The sequence below is a fragment of the Chenopodium album genome, chromosome 12 (assembly GCF_948465745.1).
Source record: "Chenopodium album chromosome 12, dcCheAlbu1.1, whole genome shotgun sequence".
NCBI classification, from domain to species: domain Eukaryota; kingdom Viridiplantae; phylum Streptophyta; class Magnoliopsida; order Caryophyllales; family Amaranthaceae; genus Chenopodium; species Chenopodium album.
In genome coordinates this window covers 12,670,696-12,696,473 of record NC_137845.1, presented here as the reverse complement: position 1 = coordinate 12,696,473, position 25,778 = coordinate 12,670,696, and the positions used below count along the sequence as shown (strand labels likewise).

Sequence of the window (25,778 nt, the reverse complement as noted above, 5' to 3'; positions counted from 1 at the left end):
ATTAAATTAAAATGAACATTAATTACATCGATCGACGCGTGATTTTGTCATGCTTTCCCAAATTTATACCACTTTTGGTAGTATTTTAAATGTTTATCCAACACCCCGGGGTGTTCGTTAGCAAGATCCTTTTTATTTTTATTTTATTTTTTGAGAAATAGATAAAATAAATTTATTTAAAATTGATATGAAAATGGTGAAAAAGAGATGAAAATTTCTTATTTTATGATTGAAAGTGAAACATGGCGCAAGAACAATGTAATTTGAAAATTGTTTGAAAGAGTTGTATTTTATGGAGTATTTGATAAGATTTTTTATTTTGAAAAATTATTTGGGAAAAGCATGGAAAATATAAGGAGAAACAAAGTAATTTAAGTATATAGTTATGATGATTACGTATTTGATGAGGTTAAGTAAAATTGTTGAATTAGTTATACATGGTAGATTTGTTGATTAGAGTTGATGACATAAAGATTGTCTATAAGATATTTTATTTCAAAAAAGTGCAATCCTTTAATGCTATCAAAAATACCTAAGCTTCTACAATTCATTTGTTTGGATTAGATGGAATAAGCTTGATGTCCTTAAGTATAAGGTCGTCAAGGAGGATTATGATTCATTTGTTTGGATTAGATGGAATAAGCTTGATGTCCTTAAGTATAAGGTCGTCAAGGAGGATTACGATTCATTTGTTTGGATTAGATGGAATAAGCTTGATGTCCTTAAGTATAAGGTCGTCAAGGAGGATTACGATTCATTTGTTTGGATTAGATGGAATAAGCTTGATGTCCTTAAGTATAAGATCGCCAAAGAGGATATGATATGAAATCGAAATTGAATTCTCATTTGAGCAAAGGGAGTTATCAAATGTTAACATGCCTATTGGATGGAGGAGCTTGGCAAAGTATCTTTTCATTGGAGAAATAGCATTATCAGCAGGGGGTGGTATTAAGGAAATAGTGTATATCGTTGACCCTAGTCATGAGTATCACCCCATTTTAATGATCCTCTAACAAGGTGTTTCTAGAAGAAAGAAAAACAAAAAAAGACTTGTATATGAATTTTCTTTAGAGGAGCATAGTATTACAATTTCCAAAAAAATTATTGGTTTTAGTCAGGAGAACATCTAAATTTTATTTTGGTGGTATGCTCCCCAAAAATGTGCTGAGCCATACTCCTCATTTGGCTAAGAAGTAACCAAGTAAACGAGTCTTCAAAAAAATCGGAATTACTCATTGCGGTTATCTTTAAAATACATTATCATAAACTTAATTTTTTGATTGAAAAGCCGACTCAATTAAATTTTCGAATTCAAAATAATTCAAGGTATTACGGCAACTCACAAACTCTAACAAAATATTGTCGAAATATTAATCTGTACTCTATATTACAAAAGCATATATCGAAACGAATTTAGCAAGATTATTGACAAGATCTCAGGAAGAATGTTAGGTGGGCATCCATATCCGTGTAATAAACGAATAAGAGTCAACTGGGCATCAACAGCATCATCCTCATTCACAGTCAATCAACTACACTCTGTTCTGTAAACTAAAAATTGCCAAAAATGCTGTCAAATTCCAATTTCTTCTCTCTCCAACAATGTCCAACTCCATTTCCATCTTCTTCTTCATTTATTCGTTTCCATTTCTCTCTTCCTTCCAAAATTACCAGGTTTTTTTTTTTTTTTTTTTTTTTTTAATTTCTCTCCCCCTTTTTACATTTCCTTTTTTTTTTTTTTTTTTTTTTTTTTTATATTAATCACTGATTTTATTTTTTGTTTTTGGTTTTTTTGGCAGGATCATGATGTCTGCTTATTCTTCAAATTCTCCGCTTCCTGATGATCGCATCGTAGTGAGACCCTTTTGTTATTTTCCTAATGTTAATTAAAAATTTGATTTTGTTTTGTTTTATTTAATGGTTAAGGTTCAATATTATTAACTCATACAGTAATTTGCTATTGATAATTGATATACTCTATTCGGATTTAATTGTCACATTATTAATTCATCTTAAGTTATCAACACGACTTTTAGTTCCGAATAAAGGAGATTATTACAAATAGTGGTGCAACTTCATCAATGACTCAAAATTCATCCTAAACCATCTTAAACAATGATTGAAATTGAGTCAAAATTCACGAAAACCAACTTCATCAATGTAATTGCGGCTGATGGCAGGTGGGTTGTGGGGGTGCAACAATGGACTATCTGGTAATGGTGGATGGCTTCCCTAAGCCTGATGAAAAGATCAGAGGCACTTCCTCCAAGGTACATTATTGTGTATGAGCCAAATGATGATTTGTTAATTTTGTCTTAGTATACTGATTTAGATCATTAAAACTTATGTATTTTAAAGTTCAATGACTATTGTTTAATTACATCTGTGCAAGTTCTATTTTTAATGACGAAGGAGAAGATGTATTTATAATGTTTGGATGATGTATGATGAGATATGGACGTTTAAATGATGATGTGAACACATTGAATTGATTAGCTTAAGTTGTTGAAGGAAGTTGGGAGATGATATTGGAAGTGGGATAAGTGGTAAAATTGAAGGTGGAGGAGGGGTTGGGACATGTCGGATAACTCTATCATGCATATGAAACAGCATATAACCAGCTACTGGCCATCTTTAGAACACGTTGCCTTTTTAAGGAGTTTTTAAGACACAAACATGCATGTGGACATGAGACAGTGCACTGCCATTTTTCCATCTAAAGCACACTGTTGCTCCAAACTATTTTTACTATTTCATGATGTGAGAAATGTGGACTTCAGATTTGGGGAGGGGATCTAACTCTATTTTCAGAAAAAAATGGAAGTAGAAAAAACTTGATCCTCAAAGTTTATGGTTCTTCATTTATGTCAAGCCACAAGCCAGCCATCTTATATATATATACTACCTCCGTTATTTATTGTGGGCAACTTTGGGGTATCATTCGTGAGATATAAAAAATTCCAAAACTGCCCATAAATAATTTACGGAGGTAGTATAAATTCTGCATTCAAATTTGGTAATTTTAGTTATCAGTAGGCCTTATTATATTACCCTGATTGATGATTATTGTAGGTTCAAGGGGGCGGCAATGTTGGCAATGCTTTGACTTGTGCTGCTCGTCTGGGTTTACGACCTAGAATAATTGCCAAGGTCAAGGTCTTCCTCTGTTGTAGCTAAAAATTTCTTCTTCTTTTGTGACTTTTCAATAAAAATTGGGAACCTAGAACTCGAGATATGTTTTATTCAAATGAAGAACTCCAGAAAATTTGTTGGTTCACATATCTTCATTGCTTTAGGTTGCTGAAGATGCTGAGGGAAGAGGCATACTAGAAGAGCTTGAAGCTGATGGTGTGGACACTTCTTTTATTGTGGTGATTACTTGCTTTTTGTAACTGTAGATGTTCCTGTTAGATATTAGGAGAAAAGAAGTATAAATTAGGGGTTTATAAGCAAGTGCTTTATTACTTGCAAATGTGATTCTGCTAGCTTCAGTTGGAACTCTGGTTGAAAATTATGTGAATTGTTTTAGGCCTCAAAATATGTTTATTTACCCTTTTAATAGTTATTTCTCACTACTATTATCTTAAACTTAATAGTAGCCCTGTATATAAATTTGCATCCTTTGTTGGATATTAGGCAATTCCCACGAGAAATCTGCAATGAATTGATGTTAGGGAAGAGGGGAAATTTAGGGAGTAGAGCTATAATAAAGTTGTTAGTAGCTTCAAGGAGAAGTTAGTTTTTTAGGGATATGATAATAGAGCTAATTAGGCAGATTAGGATGTAGAATATTGTTGAATGTTTTGGGTTAGATTTAGAAGTGTAAATTGAGAAAGAATCCACCTCTCGAAAGTGGAATTTTCATCTTTCTGTAATTCAGTTTATTAATCAGAAATCACCATCATCTTCCTATTTTCTGCCATGGTGCTAAACTGCTCAAACTATGATAATTCATTGTAGAATCATCAACAACTGTCTGACAATTTTATCACCTTTAGTTTATGCTCAATATCATTTCTATGCCTTTACTCTCTATCATAAATGTTACATTTTCTTATGTGTCAAAGAGTCGTATATTAAGAAATATCCATTCACCTATGCAGGTTTCTGAGGAGGGTCGTTCTATGTACAGTTATGTGATTGTTGACAGTAAGATGTGAGATTCCTGTTTAAAATATTTGCATCTTTAGTCAATTTCTCATGAGCCATGACCATGAATATTACTTATGATTTTCATTCATATTTTTCTATTTATGCTTCTTGCCCAGTTGCCTGTCGTTTATATTCCCCCTAAGTTTATCGTCATCCTCATTTTCTCTTTCAATGGCACAATTTAATTTGAATCTCAGATTTTTTTCCTTTGTTATTCTCATAATTCCACCTTGACTCATGATTAAACTTTAGCTTTTTCATATGTGTTGAATTTAAACTTATTGTGATGCTTCTAGGAAAACCCGGACTGCTATATATTATCCAGGATATCCTCCCATGACACCTACTGACTTTTCCGACTCTAGTTTATCTTCTGCTTTAGATGGTGCCAACCTTGTGTATTTTGATGGACTCTCACTAAAAACGGCTTCAGCTGTTGCAAGAGAGGTATATATCTTGTATTTTTCTTTAATTTTCTCTTAGCTTAGTTTCCTCTCATTTGTCTGGTTAGTATATGTGCTTAAGTCAGAGATATACGGTCATTCTCATCCTTACATTTCTTATAATACTTTTGCCTATTGCAGCACTCCATACTCCATACAGGTTGGTATTGTAAACCTAAATACTCTGGAAATTCTTTTGCCTAAGTTTCTTGGTGCAGGTTCTGTGGCTTACCATATCTTTGTATAACATTGTGCTCTGGTGTCCAGATTCTAATATATCGATAAGAGACTACCTATTATTACTATTACTTACGTTTATGTTAGGCCTTGAGTTCTAGAAGATCTTAGTCAAAGATAATCTTTATTTTTGTAAGGGACTTATATGAAGATACTGTGGGTTCACCAGCTGCTCACTCTTAATGACTCAAAGCAAATTTATCTTTGTTCTAGCATTGATAATGCATATGGGTTGGTCACTTGGTGATGGTAGATTGGTAGCAATGAAAATGTTCCTAACATATATGTATACAGATACAGAGATACATGCATATGCCTGCAATACATGTTTATGTTCATACATAACTTGTTGTCAACTCGATGTGCTGTAAACATCTTGTTTTGTTTGCAGTTTTGTTTTTCATGGGGCGCCGTGATCTTTCTCTCTCTTTCTTTCACACACACACACAAACATAGTCGCTCTCTCTCCCTCATGATTCCTCCTGAAGGTTCTGGCAATGAGGTGGACTGACTTACTAACGTTGCTGTGAGTTTCTGTTGCAGGCACGTCGTAGAGGTATACCAATTCTGGTTGATGCAGAAATGGGAGAGGAAGGGTTTGATAATCTTTTAAAAATCTCAGACTATGCTGTTTGCTCAGCAAAATATCCTCAGGTAAGACTAGCTGTACCAATTACCACAGTTGCAACTTCTCTACCTTTTCCTGCTGAAGATGAACTCCTTTTTTCCCTTCTTAGAATTGTAACAAATGGCTAACTGAAAGAGAGTGAGTCATGTAATAGATACATTGAAACTAGTTACAAGGGCAGATATTCCTGTATCTTACACTTTGAATGCTCAAAAAGGTCTTGAGTAATCTGGATCCCTTTGCCAGAGTTAAGATATTTTTGTTTCCTTTAGTTGGAAAGGGAGAATTGGGATTAGATTAGAGACCAGAGCATAATTTCTCCCTTTTTATTGTTAATGTGGGCCGAGGAGTATGAACTTTACCCATTGCTGCATATTTATTTGGATTCAGTAATTATTTGCTGCTTTAAGGATTTGATGCTTTACATAGATCAGGTTTATTGGCACCTCTCATTGCCGCTTTGATATGTGAAGAATTAAGGGTACTTGTAGAGCTTGAATAGTGTTCTGTTCTTGTAATTTGCACATTGTATATGACTATATTATATTATTTGGGGTCTTTTCCTCAACTTTAAATTAATTCTATTGGTTACGTTTCCTCCTAAATAACCTTATTCTTCTCCAAAATTTTGATACTATGCATTTTTGCATCTACTGTAAAACAATATGACCATCAATGTCACACTGGAAGTTTTCACTCTCTTTTATGAAACATTATCATTCATAAACTCTATCTTGACACTATATGAATAACACACTGCTTTGCTGCTCTTGCTGTGATAGGCTTGGACAAATGCACCATCTATGGCAACTGCACTTGTTTCTATGCTAATAAGATTGCCATTGTTGAAATTTGTGATTGTTACCCTTGGTGAAGAGGGGTGCATAATGCTACAGAGAAGTCATAAAGGTGAGGAATACAAGAAGTCACTTGCTACTGTTTCCCTTCATAGCATATATATATATATATACATGTGTTTACATTCTTGATCTAATCACTATCTAGAATTCTAGATGCATGATCTGTATGCTGTGTTTAGGAAGTATATTGGTATATTTTGGCTTGCAAATTTGTTAATTTAATTGAATATGCATACGGTGTCATGGATACCTCATTGAATTTCTCTCTGCAGTAGATGATGCTCGGTTAGAAGAAATGAATGTGGACCAATGTTTAGCATCATTAAACAAGAAAAAAGACAGCCATAAAACTTATCCAACATGTATTTCATCGGTTAGTTTTTGTCTTCTGATATATGTTTACATTGTACTTCTTATTGATAATTTACTAGAGCAATATTTTTTTTTATATCATCAAAGGGGTTGTATTTTACTAATTAGGCTGTTTAATGGACCATGGTTTAGGGTTGTCCTTATCTGGACAATTCATATATTGATGATGTCATTAGTTGCCATGTTTTGTCTGTTATTAAGTTTATTCAGCGTTTTTTTTTAAAAAAATTACTATTATTGCGCCCATGCTTCTTGAGATTGGTGGATAGCATTGATTGTGGTGCGAATTATCATCTTCATCTTTACCTTTTGAGTGATTTTGAAGTTAATCTTGAGCTGACGAGCTGTATATTGAACAGAGAACCTGATAGTATTGCCATGAAATTTTCCTTTTCACTAGATAGCTACAGTTGTACTGCTTCACCCTCATGTTTGATACTTATTTTTTCTTTTTCTGTTTGTATGCATTCTGCTTTGCCTCCCAGCCGGTTTTAAAGCTGGAAGCACCTGGACTTGGAACACTGAGTGGAAGGTTGCTAGTGGGAACAGCTGAGAGAATACCACACTTGGAGCTAGTTGATACAACGGGAGCTGGTGACGCTTTCATTGGAGCAGTTCTTTATGGTATGTAAAATAATAGATCTCGTGCGTAGTATTTGAGAAGCTTATTGTGCTGATTGATATGTCATTTGCTAAATTAGGTTTCAATATGAATTATTGTGTATCGAATTTTAATGTTATATAAGGCTAGTCATCATTAGAAAATGAAAGGCAACTTCTAGAGCGGCCCCAAGAAACAAGACAGTAGATATGAGAGAAGAGTTGGAGGAGAGCAGATGCTTTGAAAGACTGAAACTCTTGAAAAATTGTTCAATTCTTCATCTCTTATCTCTCACGCCTGCCTTAAACTGCTTGAAAAGCTATGCAACTTCCTTTGCTTTTGTGATCTTTTTTTTTTTCAATTATAAAAGTAATATCCTGGCCTATGAAAATGTTTTATTAGTAGGGTAAACCAGTATGCCACATTGGCTCTTACTTCCTAGTTAAAACAAAATGGTGCAGAAGAAGGCAATCTGTATCCTTCTTCTTGTATTGATCCTAAGAAACAGACTGAAAAATATTTGGAAGACCTTGTGACTGCTAAATAAGTGCGTATGTGAATAATGTTCAAGATTCTTGTATCAATTTTCTTCGTATAAAAAATCTGAAGGCATTTGTGAATATGTTGCATTAGGCGTTTTTGTCGTAAGGAGGGCCTCCTAATGTTTTTTTTTTTTCCTCGCATTAAAAAAAAGGTATTGTTGGCTTGAGAGGGGGGAAAAGTCCTATTTGTGATACGTCAACTACATTTAACTCTTCCCTTGCTTAGTGCCACCAAGTTAAGGCAAACTTTACATGGACCACTGGATTAATACTGTTGAAGAAGGTTTTATTGGGTTTTGCATATACATGTTAAATGGCTTGATCGATCTTAGAAACTTGACGATTAAGGTAAGCTACCTGATATGGTCTTTTCCTTGCAAATCTGATACCAAAATCACTTGCTTTGGACTAGTTGAACTAAATATCCATAGATATTTATTTAGTTTGGAGTAGGATTGCACTATCAAACACCCATCTTGCTTTATGTTAATGTGTCTCTATAGTATGATTATCAGTGTGTTTTTTTTAGGTTAATGTATCTTAAACACGTAATGGAAACACGTCTGTTAAATGTCTCACCCCAAGTACAATCAAGTTACTAAATTGTTTTTGTTTGTAGCTCTGTGTACAGATATGCTCCCCGAGAAAATGCTGCCATTTGCTGCTCAAGTGGTGAGTAGCACTTTAATCGGTCCATACATAAATTTGTAGTCAGGATTTACTAAGTTGGGTTTGTCATTATATTTTTGTTGAGAAGATAAGTGTATGTTATGACTCTGCTTGGGTGGTATTATCACAGGCGGCTGGTTGTTGCCGAGCATTTGGAGCTCGGACAGGTCTTCCACATATTACGGAGCCACGCTTGCAACCCTTCCTAGATCAGAATCCAAGTACATCACCAGTACAATGAAGTATAACTTCTGGCCTTCAGCCGATTCCCTAAATGGTTGGTATGCAATATGTGCCCTGCACCTTTTGTATATTTTGCTTGCTAAAGCTAAGCACGGTTAGTATGTATGTATATTCCTCCCAAATCATCCTGGCTAGGTTGTAAATTGTTCAAGACTATGTATTTGATACGTTGTAATGTTGTATATTAATATGATCAATAGGGTCATGTTCATTTTAAAGGAAAATACATCAGGGTTTGTTGTTTTTATGCTCCGGCGAAGTCATAAGAAGTCACTTTGTACTGTTTTTCTTGTATGTTCGTAGACATTATACTAGTGATTTTTTTGGTTCCATTGAAGCCTTTCCATATTATGATTTACTTGCCTATCTTTTTTTTTTGAAGGAATTTACTTGCCTATCTAGATGCATTATAAATAGGGTTAATTAAATAGATTATTAATTCGGTTATTTTAGGGGTCGTAGTGTTTTGCTTGAATCATTATTAATTCGGTTATTTTAGGGGTCGTAGTGTTTTGCTTGAATCAACCATCTGATGCGGGCCTTGTATTTGGGCTAAATACTAACTATAACCAGGTCCTATATAATTAATGTGGCTGACCAAAGGGTAGTAGGCTAGGGCAAATAGGATTCTTCCATAACCTATTTATCTTTTTTTTTTTTTTTTTTTTTTTTTGACACGCATAACCTATTTATCTAACAATTAAATAGGTTTTAAGGTTATGTTTATACTCGATTAGTATTATTGTTACAATATTTCTTGAGAACAATACTACAATTGTTACTCCCACCCTAGTTTTGGAGACACAATTGAGGTTCTTGATTTTCGAGGAACTACGAAACGTACGTGTAAGGGAGAACACGCATCAAAGGTATTACATCTAACTTCATTAGACGTTAAAAAATTTGTTTCTAGAAATTCCGTCTATTGTATCTATAAGTCTCTACACATATATAATATTTATGCTTTGATCAAGTTTGCAAATTATATTGCTAGTATAATTTATGGCGGACAATTATGTTGTGCACATAATTTAGTTGTACTGAAATTTTAAAAATTCTAATGTAATTTATGTGGGGTTTTACGTTTTAGGGGGTATGGTAAATTTGTACTTCGTATATATCAGTCGCAAAATATTAGTATAATCAAGTTCTTGTTTAACTTAAAATCTGTAATATAGTTTCAAAAAAAGAAAAAAGAAAAAAAAAAAAAAAAAAAAAACTGCAATATAGTTTTCTGAAGTTGGATGCTACTGAAAATTGATTTATACTGTATGATTCAATTTGATTGATAATTTAAACAAACATGCAAAATTAATATGGCAAGGTTTAATTAATTAGGATATTAATTTCAGGAGATGTGTTTTGCTAGATTTGTATTTCTTTATAGTCTTATGTTGTATATACCTTATACTGCTAAGCGTTTGTTCTATAGTCTCTACAATGGCAAGGTTCGTCGTGTGGATTTGCCCACACCACCTACACCACCACCAGATAGTATCTTGTACAATCAACACTTATTGAGGTTTCTTTATCCACCCAAGGAGTGCAAAAAAATTAGAAAGAGTGATTGGAGGTACTTCTCTTCGCGTGGATGGTTGATTTGTGTAACGCAAATCGGTCTAAACATCAGTCTTATGCATCCCTTATCAGGGCAAATAGTTCAAACACCTGTTTTACCAGGAAACATCTTCCGTTCCATGGATCTTTTATGGCATGATCGGAAGTATTTACATATGTTCCATAAATTCGCGCTGTCAGAAAGTCCATCAGTAACTCAGGACTATACTGTTGCAATGGTTATCACTAATACTCTGGCTATCTGGCAGAGCAGTGATAATAAGTGGACTGCACTCGACAGAAACCCTTACCGTGGTGCATACAGGGATGTCACATTTTATAACAAGGAATTATATGCTGTTTATGTATATGATTCTAATTATATTAGTCATGTTCAGGTAATGGCTTGTGGGAAAACTTGTCCTTGGACTCCAAGGTTAGTTTCAGAACTCAGAACTACAGGAAACAGTTATGCTAAAACATACTACTTGGTGGAATCAGATGGCATGTTGCTACTAGTCTGTCGTTACACGAAAGTGGTTTTCGATAAGAAGCAGATAAGAAACACCTACAAGACTAAATGCTTTGATGTGTGGGAGGTGAATGTCATGGATGGGTTGCTAACAAAGGTGAATGACTTGGGTAATAGAGCACTTTTTGTAGGGTTTAACTCTTCCTTTTCTGTGGAACAATCTCCTTCAGTATCATATCTATTTAGGAACAAAATACCTTATTGTGAGCCTAATTGCATTTACTTCACCGATGATTGGCTGGAATTATTATTATCTAAATGAAGGCGGACATGATATAGGAGTTTATAGTTTATCTACCAAAGATATTTTTTCTTGTTATAAAGGTCCTTCGCGTTTTAGTGTATCTACACCACCCTTATGGGACGAGACCCCTGGGGTTGTTTATTGCCCTAGTCTAAAAACACAATAATAATAATAATAATAATAATAATAATAATAATAATAATAATAATAATAATAATCAAATTTAGTTCAATATTGCAATTCATATTATTGTAATTATATTAGCAAATGATATTGTGTTCCTTTAATTTTTTATTTTCCACTCAAAATTGTTAGATATAGGTTGAAGTATAGGTGTCACTTTATATTTTCTATAGAATTATTTTTGTTTAACATTTTGTATATTCAAAGTGATATCTTAATCTTAATTATTTTTTTAATACAAAAAGTGATATCTTAATCTCTGACTTTATTTTAAGTTTTTTTTCCTTTACCTTTTCTAAAATTTTACTTATGTTACTTTATTGTCTTAATTTATTTGATTGATTACAACTATATAATCTTCCTATAAAATAAATTGTATACCACTAGAATTTTCTAAATTATACCTCCTCTATTTATTTTAGTTGACACCATTTGACTTCTACACTATTCACACAACACACTTTGACTCGTTTTTATGGTTTATAGATACGATAAAACATATTCATGTGAGATCTTATTTGAATTGTTTCAATGTATATTTTATTTATATCCACTTTTTATAATTTTACAATGTTGATAATTGGAGATATTAATCGTTAAAAACATGCGTTGGCAAGCGTGATAATAGAAAGGTGTGAACTAAAAAAAACAAATAAACTATATGGCACTTAAATATTTTAATTAAAATATGTTAATTACGGGATCAAATAAATAAATCAAACTGTATTAGTTACGAGTAAAACTTTAATTCTTTCTATTACGATGTACATACGGAGTACAATATTTCACAACAACATTTCGATAATTGACAACAACAAAAAAATGTGGCTAAAGTAGCATTTTCTCCCTTGGCTCTTTTCATTGCAATCTTCTTGCACAATAATTTATTGCACCTTGGCGGAAAAATTCTCTCTTTTTCTCTGCCTATCTAACAACTCCCAAAACAAAAAATCCAGCAAAAATGTTAACTTATTTCACAAATTCAGTTCCCAACACTTCACTCAGAATCCCCCACTTTCTCTCTCCTCAAGCTCCCACCTCCAATCCCAGGTCAATTTTCTGCCTTTTATGTCAATAATCCAATAATTATCTTTTAATTTCTGTGTTCCAATCAATTTTGTGCATACCCATTTGTTAATTCAGCAAAAATTGCTTGAAAAAATTCAAACTTTTCTGTTTATGCAGGGCTAAAATGATGTCTTCTTCTTTACCAGAGAATCGCATTGTTGTATGTTTTTTCACCCTTTTTTTTTTTGTTCTATTTTTTTGGGTTTGTATGTTAGCAAAATTAATCTGGAAATGATATAGTGTGACTAAGACTGATGCTCATGTTAGCAGCTAGGTTGTGGAGGTGTAGTTGTGGACTTGTTAGCTGCTGTTGCTAGCTATCCTAAGCCAGATGACAAGATTAGAAGCACCAGTTTTCAGGTAATTATTGACTTTTTTTATGCAATTTTTGATGACTTGTATATTTATGAATGCTAAAATGCTCCCTTTATTTAGATTGTGATCATGATTTTTGGTTGATTTAGTGATTTACTGTTGAATATTATTATGGATTGTGGAGTTGTGGACTATGGTAAGACTAAGATTTAATTAACTTTTAACTGTTTAAGAGTAAATTTGAAGTTGGGAAGTATGCCAAGAAATTGAATTTATGGACAATGAATTAGTAGGAAATTGATGTAGATTGTGGAATTTGAATCAAGTAGTATTTCTTATGCTTGATTGGTTGGTTATGATTGGACAGTCGACGGGAAGTCGGTTTTCTGCAGAATGGAGGGAGTTATATTAGAGGATAGTAGATTAGTGTAAGCATAACCCTTTTTGTGGACAAATTGTACAAGTCTTTTTCTGGAAATATTTAGTATGGAAATCAATAAGTAGCAATCACTTGAGACAAGTTACTCTATACATTGTCCACACTCGAGTTAAGGTGTACATAAAAGATAGAACATCTTGAGCAAAATCAAGTTGAGCTGTACATTAAAGATTGAACAAATTCTCACTTAATTTCTCTGTTATAATAGGGAGCTTTGAATGTGACTCTGTGAGAAATCAAAAGCAAATTTCTGGTTTCCCTATGCTGTGTATCTCCTAATTATTTTCATATTTATTCACTCAGTGGACATACATATCACTCCACTAAGCAGAAGATAAGTCTGGGAATATATGCACTTTCTTTAATCATCGATTCACCGCAAAAGTTAAAGTTACAATTTTCTAGAATATTATTAAAATATGGTACTTGACGGTCAACAAAAGTCAGCAGACATCTTTTGAGAGTAACTATGACGATGGTTTGTTCCATTGGAGGGCTTATATAGTAAGGAAGAGAGAATACAGTATTTATGGACTTTGAACCATCATAAAAGTGATTACCAGTCATATACATGGTCAATTGCATCATATCTTGGTTTCTACGTGCTTGGTTTCTCTCCTTGTTTAGTGTCTGATCTTTTGTTAATTTGTTATTACATTGCCCAGACTTTGGCAGAAGAACATTCAGTTGCAACTGAAATACTAGTATTGTTTTTTAATACATGCCAATCTAAATGGTGTTTCAATTAATCTCTTTATTCTGCTTCATTTTGCTTTCTCATACACGACAATTTTGTCAAGGAATAATTTCTTGCCATGACTGTTTCTAAAATTTTATAATAGTCTATATTAAAATATTTACTATGCTATTTTTCCAGCTGATACTATTGTGAATGCACTGGTGAATGTTTTCATAGGTTCAAGGAGGTGGTAATGCTGGAAATGCTTTGACATGCGCTGCTCGACTGGGGTTACATCCAAGGCTTATATCCAAGGTCTTTAATGTGCTTTTGCTACATTTCTTTCATTCAAATTGTTGTCTGTATTAGATTAGCTCAGCAGATGTTTTATCTTATCATTAATCTTAATGCATTCGTAACATATTATTTTTAGGTTGCTGATGATGCTCAAGGTAGAGGAATACTAGAGGAGCTTGAAGCTGATGGTGTTGATACTTCTTTCCTTGTTGTAAGCTTATTAATTTGCTACTTTTCAATTTCTTAAATCGAGTGTTCTGGTAGTAAGATAACTGCATATAAATAAAGAGGCCCATATCAATAATTGGTATTTTGATAGCGTAGCTTAATAAGAAGGGCCAATGGGTGCATGATTTACAAATTTTGTTGGTTATACAGATTGAAGCTGATATAAATCTTATTATCCTGCTATTAATAGTTACTGCCTTTTTACTAATTACATTTTTGCTTGCTTAATTACGTATTTTGCTATTATTGCATAAAAATGAAGAATATAATCCGCATAAATATCTAAGTCTTTGATGGGGGTGTTCCCCAAATTGACATTTTCAAAAAAATATATAAATCCAAACTGCTTCATTGATATTCTTCCTCTTAAGTTTGCCTCACCTCATCCCCCCCCCCCCCCCCCCCCAAAAAAAAAAAAAAAAAAAAAGAGTAAAAAACTATATCTTTCTACTACGATCAGTCTTTGGCTTGTTGCAAACAATTTGTTGCTATATTTATCATCTCTTTCTCCTGTTATCCTTCTAAACCCAAGGTAAAAGTCAACATTGCCCAGCAACTTTATAGAGGCTCCATCAGGAGTGAGTTAAAGTGGGGGCTTGGGCTATTAACAGGGGTCTTACCGCTACAATAATGGAAAAGAGTTTGTTTATGATGTCCTTGTCTCCTTGATCTGACTTTAGACTTCACCAATGCAACTAAATAATGCTAATTGACAGTTAAATAAGCAGTTCAAATAGCTTTATGAATTATGAGCCATTTTTAATTTAGTCCGACAAAATTTGAAGCAGGAGAAAGAATAGTAAATCTTTTGGCTCTATAGGAAATAGACTTGTATTATTCTCTCTTAAAAGGCTCCTAAATCGACCGTGTTTCAAAATGTTAATCTTTGATGTTTGCAATATCTCCATGTATCTACTGTTGCTCTTCTTGATCATTGTTTGAAATGGCTCAAAAAGCTCTTAGGCAATAGGGGTTGTAGAGACAAGGTGCAAATGCACTTTTAGATCGATAGTACATGCCTCATCGAAGATTCTGTGTAAAAACAGCCTGGAGAAGTGGATTTGAGTGAAATTTATGCAGCCACTGCACCACTACGCCTCATGAAAATGCCTCACCAGGATAAGTGATTGGGCTTCAAACCTGGGCATACGCATGTGCCTTTTCAAACACTGTTCCCAATCTTTAAAAAGAAAAAAAGATTTTTCTTTCAAGGGATGAGTATTGTTAAGGGTTCAAGTTTAATAGTTTGGGTGCCCAAGTTGTAAGGCAGAAAGTATAGTGCTATCAACTTGAAAGGTATCAGTTTTTTAATGGTTTTGGCGAGAAGGGTGATTAAGGTAAAAGCCTGTGAAAATGTAGTGCTATCAAGTATCAACTATTGGTAACCATCAAAGGATAAGCCTTAGGTTCCACCATCATCATATTTACTGTCAGTAGGATTCACACAAAAGAATTGTCCTTTCAATCCCTCATGCATTTCTGTGACTTCTGTCCCATTTTGTATTGGAATTATTACATTTTTCAGCTATATGTATGCTTTCTTTCCAATATTCTTCGGATAATTTGTCCAACCCAAGGGTAGTATAATGTATTCATTATCAGAGGACTAGAAACTGCTTTCTGTTGTGCTCAAATGTTGGTGAAACTCCCATTATATCTATGGAGACTCGAAGTACAAGTACAGGCAACTTACATTTAACTGTTTTTTTTTTTTTTTTTTTTTCCCCCTTCCCTCTATCGAGGCAGCAATCCCTATTGAGGGAAAAAGTAAAAACATAATCATAAATCTAGGCACTTTTTTTTTTTTTTTTTTTTTTTTTTTTTTTTTTTTTTTTTTTGCGATTTTTGACAAAGATTGGGTGTCTAATTAAATTCTGGGTAAAAAGTTCAGAGTAGAGTTTGTAGCTTCTCATACATACAGAATCACAGAGAGATCCTGGGATCATCTTTATCTAATTTCAAATGTGATTAGAATTCCTCTTAATTTCACTTTCCTAGAGACTGGAGAACTTTTGGTCCTTTTTTCTGTAACTCCCCTTCTCTTAAGTCTTGACTGTTGGTAAATGTTCCCTTAAATCATGATTATAATTATATTTATTATACCTTACGCTCATAATACTTTGTATGAAAGTACTAAAAAAAAACATTTAAGCCCTTCTATACTGTTTCTGTTTTTCATACCCCTCATTTCTGCAGGTCTCACCAGAGGGTAATTCACCATTTACCTATATCATTGTCGACAATGAAACGTAAGTTCTAGTCATAAATTTTTAATCTTTTGGCAATGTTTGTTTGCATATTAGGAGAAAATAGAAAAGTTGACTTATTAAGTACCAGCTATTTATATCTATAGTCTGACATAGAACTTTGTAGCTTTATTTTTATAAATTTATATGGTAAAAACAGCAAATCATATTCTTCGTTCCTTTCTGAATCCAAATATAATTCTGAATATTCTATTGCCTATAGGCTGTTAGTATATACTGATGAGAAAATTGAGCAATAACAAGACTATTTGCAGGTTTTTTTAAATTTTTTTTTTTGTCTGATTATAAAAACTTAAATGACCGGGTCAGCAGAAAATCTTTGTATATGTTTTATGTATTGATGTGCTTGTAAGTTGTAATATCTACTCTATCAAATATCTAAATATCCAATATATTGATATTTTCAGGAAGACTCGCACGTGCATTCATACTCCTGGATACCCCCCATTGGTACCAGAAGAACTCTCCCAGTCAAGATTAGAATCTGCTATAGATGGAGCAGGGCTTGTATATTTTGATGTTAGACTGCATGAAACTGCTATAGTAATTGCGAAAGAGGTAATTACAAAATTGTTTTGTTTCTAGTTCATTCTTGTCCTTATCAATGGATTCTGGAATGTGGATAGTCAGCCTCATGCTATTCAGCTACAGGGGCTATGCATACTTTACTGAAATTGTGGTCCTGAATGAGGATTTAGCTTGGTTTAGTATATACTAGTAATGTCTGATCAGTATTCTTTATTTAGATGTTCATTTATTCTTTTCATTTTTTTTCTTTCTTTTTGATTTTGTTTTTTTTTTGTTTTTTTGTTTTTTCCTCCCACTACTCAAGGATATCTTTAATGAGTTTAGTGTTCCAAATGTTAAGATCATTGGTATATTTGGGCTCTACTCCTTCAAAAGCCTGTTTAAAATTTTATAATGGTAATTAAAAAGGGCTAAGGATTCATATTTCATAAGGGTGCTTATTAATAATTAATCAGGTCTTAGGTAAAGAATCCTAAACATATCCTTTCCTGTCTGCGACATTTGTTACATGTCAGTCAATAGACACATGGCCTATGTGATGTCAAGTTGAATTTTCAGAGTGATATCACACATCGTAACACGTAAAGCTGATGAGCTGCTTCCAGATAAATCTAATGGGGGTATCATACTGCATTCGCAGCTACTGCTCATAAAACGATGGTATGGTAGGATGTACTTAACATCACTATCTGTGGCTTCTTAATAGACCGATATACATCTTTTAAATGCACAACTTTTGCTTGAGAAAAATTGAAGGTCTTTGGAGAAATTTGTCTGCCATCCTTGCTGTTGAGACTTTACAGATGAACACTTTCACAACAGGCTACATAGTTGCTTCGTTGCAGCTTGCTTTCAAAAGTAAAGCAACAAATGGAATGAAGCAAGATTGTAGATGCAATTTAAGATTGTAGATGCAATTTAAGAATCCAAGGTCTGATAACACATGCATACAAAGACACAAGGGGGAGAAGAAAATATGAGTCAGAGTCCAAAGACATTAACTAATAAAAAAAAGGAAAAAAAAAAAAAAAGAAGTGGCAGCATGTTTATGTATGAAAAAAGTGGAGGCTAAATTCGATACATCCGAGTTATTAACACAGTTTTCTGAATATAGGATTTATAATATCGAAATATATAATATTTAGTTTTTAATAGAATGAACAGTGCCCATGCTTTGAGCTACAAAAGATTGGTCATATGTGCTTTTTACTACTTTCTTGAGGATACTTGCTGCTTCAGTTCTAGTGTAGAGCTCATTTTATTGTCATAGAAGTAGACTTCGGCAATTTAGTAGGAGGGTAGGAATGGATTAGTTTATGTGCTACCTCTATTTGAAGTAAAATGTGATGTAAAGACTGTTTCTTTTTAACTAGCATCCTCTCTCATCCCCCAAATCTCAAAAATTTCACATAAGATGAATGAAATCAACATTTCATCTCTTCCAAAATAAAACATTTCATTGTGTCTGATCTGTTTCCAGTGCAGGCAACTCGTAGAAATATTCCTATTCTAGTTGATGCAGAAAAGAAGAGAGATGGGCTGGATGAGCTTTTGAGTTTTGCCACATATGTGGTGTGCACAGCGAAATTTCCACAGGCAAGACTGGTGACTTCCACCCCTCCCCCCCCCCTCTCTCTCTCTCATAAAAAAACTATTTTAGGCCTTCACATTGACTTCTTCCACTTTAAAAGTTTATTGTTTGAGGTTATTAAATTGTTTTTTAGGAGATTTCCTGTATCCAATTTTACAGGTATGGACAGAAGCTTCTTCTGTACCAACAGCCCTTCTTTCCATGTTGTTGAGATTACCTAAAGTTAAGTTTGTGATTGTGACTCTTGGTGAAGATGGATGTATCATGCTTGAAAGAAGTCACAACAGTGAGTCTTCTGTTTCTTACATTTTAGAACAAGTCTTCATCAATTGGGTTCATGAATATTAGTTGAACCAACATATAATATTTTAGACTTGTGGCTTTTGGCCTTTCACTTTTATTATTCATCATGCAGAAGCTTCAAATTCAGAGGAAATGTGTATCGACGAAGTTTTTGAATCTCTGAAGCGAAAGGCACCCAGTGACAACTCCAGGCCATCCTGTGTCTCATCGGTATCAATGATGTTCCTGTTACACAAAAATTTATGCAATTGCTTGTCATATCTTTTTGTGTATTACTTCCTCCTTTCTTTTTTTCAGTATTTGACTTGTTTCATTTATCACATTTGTCGATGCATAACTTTAAACATAACATCTTTAATTTTCAATAAATAAAAATTATGTAAGATAGATATTCTAGCAAGATCTTACATGATTGTGTTTTTCCTTAACTATAACAAACAAAAGACAATTAAAAGAGAAAATGCTAAATAGTGCAAAAGTCAAATTAGGTCAAGTAATAAAGAATGAAGTATTTTGTTTGTTATTGTTGATGCACATAGTACTGCCTGCCCGGCTGCCCCAGGCCAACCTTCAGACCTTGGCCACCTTGCTACTTATTGAACTACCAAAAGTACGATATATGCACCCACTATCTGTGGCATGACTTAAGTCTCAGCTTTGCACAATTTCCCTGCCCTTCTGGAAAACTTCTTGTGCTGGCAATCCTGGCATATTGTTTGACATTCACCTGCTTCTGAAATTTCAACAGTCCAAAAACCCGGTATCTCTGTCCTGTCTGATTTCAGGATTCAATTTCTATCCCCCAATTTCTATTGTTTATTTGGGTTAGGACCTCGAGTGGAGATGTGAGGATGCCTGCAACTCAGATTGGCCATTCTTAGTGATGAACAATGCATTATCAAAGCTCCATGATATCGATCTTCAGTTAACTTAATACGTTTTCATTCTTTCTTTTGCATGTAGATATTTTCAATTCAAGGCTGATATCTGATAAGAACTCTTTTGTCCTCTGTTGTGTCAATGTCCAGTCTGTGGTGACATTGAAAGCAGATGGGATTGGGACACTATGTGGGAGGCTACACGTGGGGACAGCTGAAAAGATTCCACCCTCTGAACTCGTTGATACAACGGGTGCTGGAGATGCATTTATTGGAGCAGTTCTTTATGGTATATATATGATACTTATATATATTTATCTATAAAAGCAGCTTCATTTGTCATCTGGATCATTCAGCCGCATTCTCTGAGTCTGCATTTGTATTGCATATCAGCATATGCACACTCTCATACATGTCCATTCTTCCAATTAACTAGTAATCTGGACTTTCTGGATTTATATGCTGGAAACTACTGTGACTGGCTTTTTTAAGTTTCAAAATGTAAAGTAGGACATAAACTGAACAAACATGTCAGGCTACATTTAAATTGGTTGACTTGAAACTATTCTTCCATTGTTATTGAGTCACTGAGGAACATTTTCCCCAAACCCCTAGCATACGGCAATTTGTCTCATTCATCATACTGCAATATGATTTAATACATTAATATGAGTTATACTAATTTTTACAAATTCACAGCTTCATGTGTGAAGTTGCCTCCAGAGAAGATGTTGCCGTTTGCTTCGCAAGTGGTAAGTAGACTGATAAATGTGTATCTCAAATTTACAAGCTGGTAGACAAAGCTGTTACTTGGACTTTTCATGTTGTCTCAACAATTTAATATCTGACTTGTTATTTTGTGTCAAAAACATGGAAAGAATACATCTGAAATAATAGACTGACTTAATAACATACTGTAAAGTTAGAATTACCAAACAGAACTTACATGCTCACCCTGCATTCCATTTCTCTTACTAGGCTGCCTGTAGCTGTAGAGCATTGGGAGCTCGGTCAGGTCTCCCCCATCACTCAGATACTCGTCTTGCACCATTTTTACACGAGGGTTCTGAAATTACTGGTCTGGTGCCATGAGTGTGCGTAAGCAAAATTGGTATATACCTTATTACCTTACAAGAAAATTTGCATTTCTACCCTGTATAATATTGTAACTTGCCCCAAATTGGCATTTCCACCCTGTATAACTTTGTAACTTGCCCCAAATTGGCATTTCTAATTACTGACTATTATGAATGAATTGGCTGATTTTGTACGGTGATCATTTGTGCTCCTTTTGTCGATTCTTTTACGAATTCTTTTGGTATTCTTATTTTTTGTTGATCGTCATTATTCATTGGAAACACTCTTATCAGTTCTAGTTCAACACTAGGTACTAATTTTTTCCTTGTTAGTAATGTAACTGTGATTTGTGAGTTTCACTTGTATCATTAATGTATAATAAGCCAATCTATTAAGATAGCATACTCATGTAGTCTCCCCATTATACATACTACTGGTACTTTCTATCTGCAATTCGTTCATAATTGGCTTACATCAGAACTCTAAAATTAGGCTTACAACAAGAGTTTTCTCTTGATTGCTTAAAGTGTGACAGTCTGCTCATATCTTTCATTCATCCCACCTTTGCAACTAGCCAACTAGTGCTTAAAAACTGAAAACCAGGCGATACAAGCAGGAGTAATAGGGAAGTTGCTACTACCGCAAGGAATATGTTCATCTCTGCATAAGCCTAATTGATCATCGATCTGAAACAGAACCACAACTACTGCAGATGAGCATGCAACTGCTTGTGATAGACGTCGCCAGGTTACAAAATTCTAAGGAGAATTTTTCATAATGAAGCAGAAAATTATCCAGACGCTAAACTTGTAGATGAACTAACTACCAACTTGTTTACACTAAGCTTACCATTTATCATGCATGAATTAGTAACTCAACTGAACAGGCCTTAAAACATGTTCTGAAATCACAGGGATGTAGGTTATGTAGCAACAATTATACATATCCTGAAAAGTACGATAGCTTAATTTTCAGCAAGCAAAAGGGAGGCAGAGGGGACTAAAGAGTACCAGAAATCTGAAATAACAGCAAAACTGTATAACAAAGTTTTACTGGCTTAAAATTAGATGCCTAATTCTCAGTTTAAGCATAACATTACCTTAAAGCATAATTATAATTACATACAATATCTAGGTAGGCAATTAGTACATCATTAAACAAAAGCCACCACCAACCACAACTAATTCTAAGTACTGCCAAATTACAAAATATAAATAATAGTCAGCTTTTACCCTCATCTAAATTAAGCCTATAAAATATCCAGATTACACATTACTAAATAGCTGAACACCATCAGTTAATTATCAACTAGCCAAACCTTCTCACAACAAGCTGTCTGCCTTGGAAGGCAGCCTTCTGAAGAAGCTGAAGACCTGCGGCGGCAGTTTGCTCCTGAACTTTGGTGGCCTGAGATAGTATATCCCCCACAAAGCAACCACCGCCTTAATAGGAACCATATAGAACCCGATGGCAGCAAACAAGCACAATATCACAAACAAGAAAGTGGCTCTTGGATCCCTCCAACTCAACAAACCCTGAAATCGCTCTCCTTGAGTTGCCATATCTCCCACCACAGTTTGTATCCTCCCTGCTACACTTCGAAGCCTGTCATACCTCATCCTCACGAGTTCTGAGTTTCTGGTTGAGGGGAAAGTATCGAACTCTTCATCGAGTTCATCAGGGTACACGTTTTCTGCATGTGAAAGTCTAGTGTCCATATGAGGAGGATGCCGGGGCCTAGACCTGTACCTCCATACCCCTACAAGTGCCATGTAAATAAGCATTGTAGGGATGATGAGCTCCGGAAAAGTGACCAGCAGAAGGTACACCAACACAAATAAGGAAGAGTAAACAGGTCTCTGCCAAGACCGGATTGCCTCAGCCCAACGAGCCATCCCAATCACGCCTGAAAGCACATTCATAAGCCTAAAGAAGTTGGCCTTGCTCTTCCTCATGCTCCACATGTGAGAGTCATGATCAAGCATGTATTCCACCACCTCACGGCCCAGAGCAGGCTCTGCTCGACTGAATCGAGCAGTTACAACATTCATAGCTTGGTACCGGAGACTCTCTAGCTGGTTCACTGATAAAGGGTTCACATAATGCATCTTAGGAAGCAAAGGCATTGCATACATATGAAGCATATTTCCCATATTTTCACAAGAAAACCTCACAGCCAAGTGAAGCTCCCCCATTTTCTTCACTCCAGAAGCATGCAAAATCAAAAGAGGGTAAGAATGAGTATACACTCTATCAGTTTCCAGGGTAGAGAGCCTTATTCGAACCTTCCCAATGCGCGAATCTCTTGCTCCTGTGGCAGCAGCAACGTTCTTATCAAGCCTGCAGTTATCAAACACACCAACTGTAATCACAGTACAAGGATCAAACACCTCCCAAGTGTACTGCTCATTCCATTTAGGTGAAAGCGAATCCACCACAGTCCTTGTCCGAACCCATTTCTGACCATATTTCGCCACACAATAAGCATCCGTCGATCCCCCTTTACCTTCCCTAATCTTCATTGGCATAAGCCCTGTTGCCCCTAATATCCCCATCTCAAGAACACCAATGTGAGGCTTCCAAAGCTGTTTAGCAGTAGGCCTAAGGTCACTGCTATACATCGTCGCCTCATCTAGAACATGGTACCCTCCATCCAACGTAGCTCGAATATGAATCCTCGACCCAAACCGACTCTTGGAAGGATCAGAAGGGTTACTGAATGCAAAATTCTGATTGTCAACATGGAACCACTTAGAGGGAACCGTCTTATCATCCCACCTCCTCTCAATAGCCGCCAACGGAAGAAGTAATCTCCCCACAACCTCCTCACGCCCCGGCATTATACGATCCTCAACCGATATCAACACATAATCCTCCAAAGGCTCAGGAACCACAAAGATCAAGTCCTCATTCCAAAAGGGGTTAGACACTGCTCTATTAGCACCAGCAGGCGAAACCTTAGTCCTCAAAACCTGATTCCCAACCTGAACCTTGACATAAAACTCCGGATACCTCATAATCGAACCACCCTTTTCCCCCAACACAATATCCTGCGCCTCAATCACATTCAGCCTCAAGTACCACAGCTTAGGAGACAAGTATATCTTCGACTTTATCGAACCCAGCCCATCAAAATGAACATTAGCCGCTTTCGAGTGCCACGCCTCAGCAAAAGCCTCATCAGCTTGTGTCCCAAACCAAATTGAAATCATAACCTCACCCGCCTTCGACTTATCCCCTCGTTTATCCTCCATCCTAAGCCATTGCGGCGCAAGCTGACTATCCGGTGGCACCCTTTTCGGCACCTCATTCAAATCAAACCAAACCCGCCCAATAAATTCATCCTTGTCCCTCTCTTTAACAAAAACCTCCACCATAGACGACTGAATACAATCCTTTGAAAACGCGAAAACTTGATCCCATTCAGCATGATTATAACTCACCCTTTTCGTAACCCCTTTATAATTCCCTAATTTAACCTCACAAATCACTTCTCCTCCACCAAACAAAGACAACTCTCTTGCTTTCACAACCTTCACATATAAATACTGCATTTGCTCAACTAAATCATACGTCGAACTCGTCTTATCCTTACTTTCTAAACCCCCTCCTAAATGTGGTCTCGTCTCCTTCAACGAATACTCACTTGTCATTAACATCCCATTTGGGTAAATCCCCAAATTACCCCTCCCAACACCCCCAACCATTGGTGGGTTCGGAAGGGTAGTTACGACAACCGGCTTCAACTCACTCAACTCCCCTCCTTTCTGCTGAACTCCGCTACCACTTCCGCCATTGTTATCCCCCATTTGATTCTGTTGCTGCTGCGCCGCCATTGAAGAATTTCCCCCTTTTTTCTTTCCCTTACTATTATGATTTCCATTATTGTTATTACCATTGTTATTGTTCTTGACATTGTTACCCCCAACAATTTGCACGTTATTCTCGCCACCATTCTTCATAGAGCCAACATTATTAGAGCGGTTATTATCACTCGAATTGTTTAAATGAATGAGTTGTTTGGTATTAACAACAAGGTCATTTCGACACGAAACGTAAAGCTTCAAACTAATCTCACCCCTAACATGAGAAAACAAACTCCGCTTATCAAGACTATACAACTGCGCCATTTCTTCCCCTTCCTTGGCCACGCTCGAACCCGAAATCCGAACTTTACCCAGAAAATTCCTGCTATTACTCGACCTTTTCTCGTTGAAAACATTCACTTCTAACGTTCTGTAAGGCAGATTAGCAACATCATTGAGGTGAAAAACAAGGGTTTCATTCCAAACAGGGTTTAAATCTTTGAATTTAACCTGGGTTTTTAGTCTCTGGTTTTCAAATTCTACTTCTACAAATGGAGATGATGAACCTTCTCCATCTTTTGGCATTAAATTATGCGCTCCAATTACTTCTACTATGAGTTTTTCTTTGTTGTTCATCTTTTTTTTTTGGGTGTTTTTTTTAGGAGAGAGAAAATGAAATGGGGGTGTTTTTGTTGGTGTAACAGAGGAGGAGAGAATGCTTGTGACAGTAGAGAGAGAAAGAGGAGGGAGGGTAGGAGAGAGAAAATGGATGGGATTTTGAAAAAAATATTTGGAGTGTAAACTGTAAAGTACACGCGCCAAGCGCGTGAGAGAGTTGGAGAACCAATGGTAAAGTTTTGTGTGTGGATGTAGTTGACATTTTTTGTGGTTTGGTCTTTGGTGTTAGTTACTGTTACAATGTTATTAATTGCTATGGGGAATTGGTGATGTAATCACGGATTAGTTGCATAATGGAGTTAGCCGGTGTAGGCATGAGATCAAATCTTGTTTTAAATTACTACTCCGCATGTTATTAATT

The 25,778-nt window shown here is 35.3% G+C and overlaps 4 protein-coding genes across 8 annotated transcripts; 3 read left to right on the top strand and 1 right to left on the bottom strand.

Moving 5' to 3' along the window:
* The first annotated feature begins 1,501 nt into the window (after nt 1–1,501).
* LOC145572028 (uncharacterized) lies at nt 1,502–9,077 on the top strand. Of its 4 annotated transcripts, none has more exons than XM_081631049.1 (13): nt 1,502–1,674; nt 1,800–1,854; nt 2,181–2,270; nt 3,073–3,150; nt 3,297–3,371; nt 4,104–4,156; nt 4,449–4,599; nt 5,376–5,486; nt 6,243–6,369; nt 6,596–6,693; nt 7,190–7,316; nt 8,455–8,507; nt 8,635–9,077. In XM_081631049.1, the coding sequence occupies exons 1-13, from the start codon at nt 1,568–1,570 to the stop codon at nt 8,743–8,745; spliced, it is 1,236 nt and encodes a 411-aa protein (XP_081487175.1). In that variant the 5' UTR covers nt 1,502–1,567; the 3' UTR covers nt 8,746–9,077. The 4 variants fall into 4 exon arrangements, with proteins under 4 accessions (XP_081487175.1, XP_081487174.1, XP_081487173.1 ...); XM_081631048.1 differs by having other exon boundaries at nt 6,593–6,693; XM_081631047.1 differs by having other exon boundaries at nt 1,504–1,674; nt 7,178–7,316.
* A 1,025-nt stretch (nt 9,078–10,102) lies between these two features.
* Nucleotides 10,103–11,098, top strand: LOC145570885 (uncharacterized). The gene has a single exon (XM_081630009.1). It carries the CDS (start codon nt 10,103–10,105, stop codon nt 11,096–11,098), a length of 996 nt encoding a protein of 331 aa, XP_081486135.1.
* Nucleotides 11,099–12,127: 1,029 nt separating this feature from the next.
* On the top strand, nt 12,128–21,126 carry LOC145572027 (uncharacterized). 2 transcript variants are annotated; one of them, XM_081631044.1, is made up of 13 exons: nt 12,128–12,313; nt 12,449–12,491; nt 12,602–12,691; nt 14,002–14,079; nt 14,198–14,272; nt 16,486–16,538; nt 16,964–17,114; nt 18,570–18,680; nt 18,835–18,961; nt 19,091–19,188; nt 20,007–20,145; nt 20,556–20,608; nt 20,835–21,126. In XM_081631044.1, exons 1-13 carry the CDS (start codon nt 12,225–12,227, stop codon nt 20,946–20,948), a joined length of 1,221 nt encoding a protein of 406 aa, XP_081487170.1. In that variant the 5' UTR covers nt 12,128–12,224; the 3' UTR covers nt 20,949–21,126. The 2 variants fall into 2 exon arrangements, with proteins under 2 accessions (XP_081487170.1, XP_081487171.1); XM_081631045.1 differs by having other exon boundaries at nt 12,171–12,333.
* Nucleotides 21,127–22,038: 912 nt separating this feature from the next.
* On the bottom strand, nt 22,039–25,375 carry LOC145572026 (multiple C2 domain and transmembrane region protein 10-like). The gene is made up of 2 exons (XM_081631043.1): nt 24,872–25,375; nt 22,039–24,796 (listed from the first exon to the last, which is right to left on the bottom strand). The coding sequence occupies exons 1-2, from the start codon at nt 25,373–25,375 to the stop codon at nt 22,256–22,258; spliced, it is 3,045 nt and encodes a 1,014-aa protein (XP_081487169.1). The 3' UTR covers nt 22,039–22,255.
* Between the last annotated feature and the right edge of the window lie 403 nt (nt 25,376–25,778).

Coding starts and splice junctions, on each gene's coding strand:
- LOC145572028 (XM_081631046.1), top strand. CDS start 1,568: ATGCTGTCAAATTCCAATTTCTTCTCTCTCCAACAATGTCCAACTCCA. Junction 3,372..4,103: donor TGGACACTTCTTTTATTGTG/GTGATTACTTGC, acceptor TCACCTATGCAG/GTTTCTGAGGAGGGTCGTTC. Junction 4,157..4,448: donor GTGATTGTTGACAGTAAGAT/GTGAGATTCCTG, acceptor TGATGCTTCTAG/GAAAACCCGGACTGCTATAT.
- LOC145570885 (XM_081630009.1), top strand. CDS start 10,103: ATGTGTTTTGCTAGATTTGTATTTCTTTATAGTCTTATGTTGTATATA.
- LOC145572027 (XM_081631044.1), top strand. CDS start 12,225: ATGTTAACTTATTTCACAAATTCAGTTCCCAACACTTCACTCAGAATC. Junction 16,539..16,963: donor ATCATTGTCGACAATGAAAC/GTAAGTTCTAGT, acceptor TGATATTTTCAG/GAAGACTCGCACGTGCATTC. Junction 18,681..18,834: donor GCACAGCGAAATTTCCACAG/GCAAGACTGGTG, acceptor CCAATTTTACAG/GTATGGACAGAAGCTTCTTC.
- LOC145572026 (XM_081631043.1), bottom strand. CDS start 25,375: ATGAACAACAAAGAAAAACTCATAGTAGAAGTAATTGGAGCGCATAAT. Junction 24,797..24,871: donor AGAATGGTGGCGAGAATAAC/GTGCAAATTGTT, acceptor CATAATAGTAAG/GGAAAGAAAAAAGGGGGAAA.